General features: G+C 42.8%; 1 protein-coding gene across 4 annotated transcripts in view; it reads left to right on the top strand.

Annotated features, from left to right (window-relative positions):
• The window catches only part of cdh8 (cadherin 8), an 88,887-nt gene that overhangs the window by 31,882 nt on the left and 48,078 nt on the right, over positions 1–8,927 (top strand). For all 4 annotated transcript variants that reach the window (XM_077000474.1, XM_077000467.1, XM_077000483.1 and 1 more), the window contains one exon: positions 5,233–5,527. In XM_077000474.1, coding sequence (XP_076856589.1) covers positions 5,233–5,527 — 295 coding nt within the window. The remainder of the gene's footprint in view (positions 1–5,232; positions 5,528–8,927) is intronic.

The following is an 8,927-nucleotide window of genomic DNA, read 5'->3' as shown; positions in this document are numbered from 1 at the left end:
TTTTCTGGAAACTTTACTATAATTTTTTATATCTCTACCTATCTTACCTAAGTACACTGCAGTTACTTATCTCGACTTCAGATTTATATATATATATATATATATATATATATATATATATATATAATGAGAGAAATGCGAGAGAGGGAGAGCAGCATGATAGAAAGAGAGCGAGGGATGGAGAAAGCAAGAGAAAGAGAGATGGAGAGGGCGAGAGATGGAGAGAGGGCGAGAGATAGATATATATAGATCCTTGTCAGCATGATATGAATTAGGAGAATTAGGTGTGCAGGTCGAATTAGGAGAATTAGGTGTGCAGGTCGACTAATCATGTAGGAGGTAAAGGAGAAAGTTGAACGTCTTTGTGTGTGTGGCACCGTGTGGTGTTCATCAGCCACAGTTACGCCTCAGTCCTATTGTTTTGAGACCTTTTACTTTCTTTTCTCCCCCTGAAGCATTCGGTTTGTGCTCAATGTCTCTCTGAGAGTTTAAGATGTACTTTTTAGGCTGGTAATGTAACACAGAGAGATTATGGAGCCTGTTGTTCAGATATATGTAAATAGGGCTGTGTGTGTTCACTGATGTTTTGCCACTCATGAATGGCTGTGTTCTTCACAGGATTATTGAACAAAATCACATGCAGATTAAATTTACCCATTCTTTCTTTCATACATACGAGCTAACAGTAGCTGCAAACACAATATCGAGTCTGTTATATGAAAGCCATCGTGATCATGATGTGTGCAGCTACACTCATTTACATGGGGGCATCTTTTCTTTGAAATAAAGGTGTCTGGTTTGATAAAATAACATCCTGATTGAACAAAGAGGAAAGAGTAATAAAGCTGAGGATAACTGTGTCCATCACGGTGATGTTCCTCCTTCAGAAGATCAGCCCAATATTCATAACCTGGCTTTTCTCATTATTTACGTGGCTATTGTCATGAAGATTCATTTAGAAAATGATGGAACCCTCCTATACATGCAGCACCTGAAGTGTTGTTGACATCTGTGTGAATGACACGTGAGGGGTTTCACATTTAATACCAAGTAATTACACTACTAATGATTTATGTTCATTTATGGTTTTTTTTTTTTTTTTTTTTACAAATTCTACAACGGTTAATTAAATTAATATTGTAGGCTATTGGCCAGTAAATGCAAAGACATATGTCTATATAGGTGTATCTATATATAGGTGTTTTTGGCAGGTTTTCCACACCAAACCAAATCTGCTCTTCATATCAGTATGCACCATGATGTCTCCATTAGCTCACCATCTTTCCACATACATTAGTACGTATATGAGCCCATAACACATGGAAGGTGTGAGCAGGCCACGGGGACCAGAACACTTAAGCACCTACTGAGAATGAGTCTTAATCACATCTGGAGAAGGGACTCGCTTACAGCTTCAATCCCACACAAGTGTGTCACCCTGGGTGATGAGGACCATTTCAAGAACCCTGACAAGAAGCAGAATCGTTAATTTTCCGTGTAGGGCTTAACACCACACTTCAGCCTACTGCAGGTAGGAGGGGGTGGGGTGGAGGTGGGGGTGTAGGTGGGGGTTGAGGAAGGAAAGTTGGAGCTTCTCATTATGGGTCCCCTGATTGCTCCTTAGCCTGCCATAGAGCCCTGACGCTAGTGTGCGTGCGTTGACATATTTCCTCCTGGGCTGACAGTAGACAACCCTCTCCCCCATCATCTCTCCACCTCTCCCCCATCATCTCTCCACCTTTCCCTCACTGTCACTCCACCTCTCCCCATCATCTCTCCACCTCTCCCTCACTGTCTCTCCACCTCTCCCCATCATCTCTCCACCTCTCCCCCAGTGTCTCTCCACCTCTCCCCCATCATCTCTTCACCTCTCCCCCATCATCTCTCCACCTCTCCCCATCATCTCTCCACCTCTCCCTGTGTCTCTCCACCTCTCCCCATCATCTCTCCACCTCTCCCTCACTGTCTCTCCACCTCTCCCCATCATCTCTCCACCTCTCCTCCATTGTCTCTCCACCTCTTCTCCATCGTCTCTCCACCTCTCCCCATCATCTCTCCACCTCTCCCTCACTGTCTCTCCACCTCTCCCCATCATCTCTCCACCTCTCCCTCAGTGTATAAAACCCAGCACCACACCACACAGCCACATACAGTCACACCACACAGCCACACCTCACAGCTACACACAGCCACACCATTCAGCCACACACATTCACACCACACAGCCACACACAGTCACATCACACAGCCACACACAGTCACACCATACAGCCACACACAGTCACACCTCACAGCTACACACACACTGTAAAACCCAACAAGTTCACTAAACTCAAAAGTTTTGTTGTAACCGATTACATAAGAAATTTTAAGTTCATGTAATATAATTTTTAAGTACAGTTTACTTAAAAAAAATAAAACTTTAAATAAAATATATAAGTTTAGGAAAATCTTAATTTTTAAGTACTATATACTACAATACTTTTGGTAATAATTATATATATAATTTTCCCCAACATAACCATTTTTATGGAATTTGGCTCTTATCCAGAGCGACTTACAAGTTGTTGAGCGGGGGGGGGGGGGGGGGGGTTTGCGTGTAACGATTGTCGAGAGGCTAAGGGGGCACCATGTAGCGATTGTTGTAAAATAAATGGGTCTTATTTTTTACATTGAGGGGGCGGGACACCTCGCCTGAGGGGGCGACGCTCCCATTTCGCCCCCCCGTGGCGCCGGCCCTGGGCACCTTAGTCATGGCCTTAGGTCTGGGAATTGAACCCACGACCCTCCGGTCACAAGAGCAGTTCCCTAACCACAAGGCCATGACGCACCACCATTGTGACCACTGTAAAAAGTAAATCCAGGACACTGGGCATGTTGGTGACATCAGACGCTGCGTGACTTTGGAAACTCATAAATTATAATGTTAGTGACAGTCATTACTCAAAAATATGTACTCATTTAAACTTAAAACATACCAAAAAGTTAAGACAGCGCAAAACCTTAATGCTGGGTTAACTAAATAACAAGATTTGAGTGTTATACCAATAAAGAGTATAAGTTAACAATACTGTTCGGGTTTACAGTGCAGTCACACCATACAACCACTCACTGTCACACCATACAGCCACATACAGTCACACCATACAGCCACACACAGTCACACCATACAGCCACACACTGTCACACCATACAGCCACACACAGTCACACCAGACGTCTCAAAACAACTTTGCAATGGCCACATGGCACATGAAGCTGTGTGAGAGATCTAAATGTTTCTTCGTATGGACATCATGCTCCCTGGCAGCAATGAAGTGTTTTTGAGATCAGGGTGATGTATGTTTAACTCAGAGTTCATGTTTACCATATGCATTCTCATTTTACTTATGCATTTCTTGCAGGGAAAGGATTTTGTAATCAGCGGTGTTACTTAATACCTTGTAATCGACTGTAAGTTGAGAGTCCTGGGACTCCCCCAGTGATATTCAAGTTTGATGAGTGAGTTTCCCTTGAAATGCATGCAGTAAATATGCAAAGATGATTTTAATGTGTTGGAGTAGATGTTGCTTTAACGACCTCTTAGCCCCAGAGATCACTGTTCTCAGGTCAGTGTTCGTTCACATTTAAAAATCAGTCAATCACTGCAGTACCTGCCGCTGTGTACAGGTCTCTGAGAACGCCCCGGCCCTCCACTTAAAAACACATCTAAGAATACCTACCGAGCCTTTCAAACCTGCCACCATGATTAATAATCAGTGCAGTATTATGCTTTTTCTTGTCAATTAAAGTTTGATTTCTTTCAGAAAAGAAACTGACTACATGAAAGAAACAAAGCTGCTGAGTTGAAGAGGATAAAATTTGAAAAACAAAAGAACCGTTAGAAGGGGTTGAAATACAGCAGGAGAAGGAGCATCACTAATATGGGCTCATTTCAGGGTTTTCGTAGAAGTGGGTTGTTGTGAAGTTGCTGTGTTAATGAGAGAGATCTTTCATGTGGAATGATGGCACAATTAAACGAACAAAAGTGCAAAGTGTGACAATTTAAGTGAATGTGCTTTGTCAGTGTCTGAGAACAGCACCTCAGAGACAGCGTGTGCATGGAAACACACTTATGAAGCAACTGCAATGGCTTTCTGATGTCTGGATTTCAGTGAACACACATTTACGCACTTGCCTTGTTACTGCGTGTCCGGGTACAATCCCACCTGGACACTGGTCTGCATTTCTAGGCCGTGAGATGGAGCTGCATTTCCCTAAACAGGATGGTGTTCAGATACTGGTGGTGGGGGGAGCGGGTGTGGGGACCCTCACAAACACTAATGGTGGGCCATGTTTCACACAACTGCTGTACATTGTCAGACTTGCAAATGTTCCACTTTATATCCCCCTACAACCCCTTCCAGCCCCCTCCTCATCCCTGTCCTTTGGGAACCTGCATCTAATTTAGAAGAGGCAGGGCGGAGAGGAGACGGCTTCCCCTGCTTATTCCGTCTCTCGCCTTGAGACCTTTTTTTCTCCCAGTAATCACTTCCAGCTTTTTTGCTTTAATGGTTTGATTTTGGTTTTGAAATTCTGCACACAGCGGAGAGCCAGTGAAATGTCCTGATGACAGTTTACCTCTGTCCCGTTTCTGACAAGGGCCCCGCTTCTTTACCTGCTATGGCCACTTTACTCGTCAGATAGAAAGGCCTTCAAGAAAACAGCGATCGCAGGGCCCTCTCGTGCCTATTTTCTTGTCAAATGCCTTTACTGCTTATGCACGGCATAAAAAATCCCCCAAAATCACTTCATGTATTTCATTTTCTATCGAGGGAGAGAGTAAGGGGTAGTAGAGTGAGGGGTATTGGGATTTTGGTAAGTGCAAGGGGGGGGTGGGGGGGTAGTATGGGGAGTAGAGGTTAGAGGGGCAGAAGCTGTTGTTGTGTTGAACACAGCAGGTTGATTGCTATCACCTCCACTCTCAAATACTGATTGATTTAACAGAGACTGACAGACCTGGACGCCCAGAATCTTGTCTGGCCTTTGCCATTTCTGGTGTGGGAGTCTGAGTAATTCAGCAGTCACAGTTAAACATTTGCATTTTGGAAAGAGTCCCTGGCCGTGGTCCTGACTGACTGCAAGTCCTATTGCCTCACATGACGAGGATTCAGTTCAGGGCTGCTGTCATTGATCCTGGACTGCACACTGGCAGCTGGGTGCTAACTTCCTCTCCTGTTTCTCTCCTTTTCAGCTTCATACAGATCTGGATGTGGGGAGCAGGAACATCAAATACGTGTTGGACGGGGAAGGAGCAGGGACCATCTTTGCCATCAACGAGTTGACAGGGGATATCCACGCTATGAAGCGGCTGGATCGGGAGGAGAAGGCGGAGTACACGCTCACGGCACAGGTGGTCAACAGAGACAATGGAGAACCGCTGGAGCCGCCCTCAGAGTTCATCATCAAAGTTCAAGACATCAACGATAACCCTCCCCAGTTTATCGAAGGACCTTACCAAGGCTCTGTACGAGAGATGTCTCCAGTTGGTGAGTAAACTCAATCAAAAAATCCATAGTCTTCTTACCTGGTCAAGTTAAGCCCAATCGAATTTCCTGGTGCGATCTTAGAAAAATGAAGCATGTGAGCACGTTTAATAATGTATAATCCACACACACGGAGAGGGTGGAAATGCAGAAGATGGTCAATATTGCTTGGAAACGTTCTGCTTTGTGTTGAGTACAGTAGCCCTGAGGAAATGTGTGCAGTTCATTGGCTGATTTGTTCTCAGTTGATAGAAATTAATTTAGCTGAACAGACAACTCACAAAGATGTCACAGGAATTCCAACAAGCAAGAGCGATTCTTGGTGGAATAAATGAAGCCATAACAAAAGCTACAAGTTCTGTCTTGGCCCTCGGCCAGAGCCTGCCTTTACTGTTCTTATATTGAGTTATGTTAATTCCAGTTAGTTTTATATCATGGAACCTGGAAGAGCTGAGCTGAGAAGATGATCATAAATCCTGTGAATGTGAGAATACCCAGCACTTCCACTGCTCGACTGCCACAGTATTCACAGGAGTCAGTTTTGAAGGGTTTATTTAGCAGAAAGGTCCATTAAATATGAATTTTTCATTTAAGGACGCCTCTGTGAAATATTCTAGTGAAGGCCAGCAGGAGTCTGACTCTGTGATTGTTAAATATAACCATAAAGAGATACACATTCTGAACAACATAATATATTCATCCATTTTCAAATAAACCCGATCGTGCATTCTAATAAGCGTGGCACGGTGACTTTCTTTAAATGGAGCTCATGCAGGGTTGACAATGATGGCAGGAGAAGGAGCGACGCTTTCATAGAAACGTCCCTTACAGCGGGGTGCCCAGCTGCATTGTGGGATATTTCTGAAGAATGCAGAAACTGGACTTGCACTCTACCTGCCGAGATGCAGCTTTAGAAATGCAGATATTGTCGCTGCCTCATTGTCTTACTCATGCTGAATGATCCTGAAAAGATTTTCTTTACCAAAGTACATTTATTTATGAAGATGAATATATGAATTGAGTATACACACATAATGACATGCGGTGTCACGTTTGAACATATTCATTGCATTAAGAAGAGTTTGAGTTGCAAACTGTTTCATGGAGTCTAAGATATCAAATCATGTGTTTTGATTAGCCGATCAAGAAGACGCAGGGTAGATTTATGCTTCATCTTCCTGTTGCTGCTGTCTCTTCAGTGCCTTCACATGGCAAAATGACTCTTCCTGCTACAGATGGAACAGTGTTTACAACGATAGAGTTGGTTAAGCACGTAGCCTGTTAACACTACCACAGCGACAACTCCCTGTCTTAAAGCAGCCAAAGCAAACACTGAGTGGTCACATGGGCCAGAATGAGCTTGTTTTCTTCCGGCTGTTTGGACACATTTACCTCTTCTGTTACTGTAATCCATCATGTCTCTAAAGCTCTAACAGCAGACAGAGGCAGTCAGACAGAAACAGAGCGAGAGAGACACAGACGGTGAGAGCGAGCGAGCGAACGAGGGGAGATAGCCCCTCCCCCCCATCCCGCCCCCCGAGTGATGCACTTGATTGAACCACTCGGTGCAGTTATCTGAGTTTGACGGTGAAGTGTGGCGGATAAGAGACTCCAGGGTGAGGACGTCTCCGGCCCCGTGGGATCCCCACCGCGCACCACGCCAGGCGGCTCCTTTTGTGACTGCTATCTCCTTTTGTCGTTACTGATTAATTAAACATTAGCGAGCACTCTCTCGTTGGCTTGGACTTGACTTGTTTTGGTCTTATAAAGTATTCATGTCCTGAGAGACAGTCATGGAAAGAATCAAAAGCTGTTTGGCTGGATTAGTAAACAGACAAACAAACCAGTCCTTCAAACCAGTCCTTCAAACCAGTCCTTCTACTAGTTTGTTTCTTACCATTTAGATATCGCGTCCTACCCAGTACGCTGTACCTATAGAACTATGTTATTGCAGATGTAGCAGTATATCACTTTGTATTAGTATACTGTAACTTCAGTAGTACTTTACTAGTACTAGTAGTAGTACTTTACAATATATTATTACTGCATAGCAGAATAGCAGTTGTAGTATATTACGATAACAGTAGCATAATATTTGTATAGTAGTATATTACTATAACTGTAGTAGTATATTACTCCGGCTATAGTAGATAGCATATTATTCTATCTGTAGTATTATATTATTCTAACTGTAGTAGTATATTACTATAGTTGTAGTACTATATTATTCTGGCTATGGTAGTATATTATTATATCTGTAGTAGTGTATTACTCTGGCTGTAGTAGTTATTATTATATCTGTAGTATTATAATATTATAGCTGTAGTAGTATATTTCTCTGGCTATTAGTATATTACTATAGCTGTATTAGTGTATCATTCCGGCTGTTGTGGTATCTTATTTTATTGTACTGTAGCTGTAGTTACAGTATGCTAGTAAAAGCAGACTCACACACACATGCTGTAAGTTACATTTTAGTCTAGGTCAAAGACTCTGAAACACATTTATGTGGAATATTCATCACAGAAGCTTTAACTAGTTTTTTGACAACCTATTAAAAAAACACTATTTCAAGCAAAGAGCGACTGCAGAATACTAAGCAGTGGAGTAATAAATTATAATGTCTTATTATAATATAAAAAAACTGACACAAATTCAGCAGTTCAATTGGATTATGTTAATTTAACCTATTCCCATACTTGGCATACTTGGTCAGTTCTTGATTTTTTTAAGAATATGTATCAAACTGTTTTAAGTTCTTAGAATACAAGATACTTTTCCAAAGCTCTTTGGCAGTGCAAGTGAAGTGAATTGAAGTAGGTCACATGTAAAGTATGTTTTAATTTGCCCTGTCTCTTACACTGACGTGTATGTGCAAACTTGCCCCAGCCATCTGGTTGATGCCACCCACAAATAAATCAAAGACAATGATGGGATGGAGGCAGAGCCAGGCTGAGACTGTCACCATTTCTCCAGCATGACTAACACACCCACATGTATAGTTGACATGGCACTTTGTATGTAGAGACAGTGTGTGGGTGTGTGTGCGTGTGTGTCAGAGTGTGTTACTGACATGGTGTGTGTGTGTGTGTGTGTGTTTGTGTGTGTATGTGTGCGTGTGTGTGTGTGTGTGTGTGTGTGTGTGTGTGTGTGTGTGTGTGTGTGTGTGTGTGTGTGTGTGTGTGCGTGCGTGTGTGAGTGTCCAGTGTAAATAAAGAACAGTATGTTTTTGTTGCCTTTGATGGAAGTGTGTGTGTGTGTGTGTGTGTGTGCTTATGTGTCTTCGGATCTATTGATGGAGTAATTCAAAGAGCAGCTTTGATCATTATCTAACCTTTCAAATGCTCATCGTGATTTCAGCAAAACTAGACAGAGCAGAACACAATTGGATGAATTCTTTATT

The sequence above is a fragment of the Brachyhypopomus gauderio genome, chromosome 1, assembly GCF_052324685.1.
Source record: "Brachyhypopomus gauderio isolate BG-103 chromosome 1, BGAUD_0.2, whole genome shotgun sequence".
Lineage (NCBI taxonomy): Eukaryota > Metazoa > Chordata > Actinopteri > Gymnotiformes > Hypopomidae > Brachyhypopomus > Brachyhypopomus gauderio.
The sequence above is the reverse complement of the archived record's forward strand: the minus strand, read 5'-3'. Positions and strand labels throughout refer to the sequence as shown.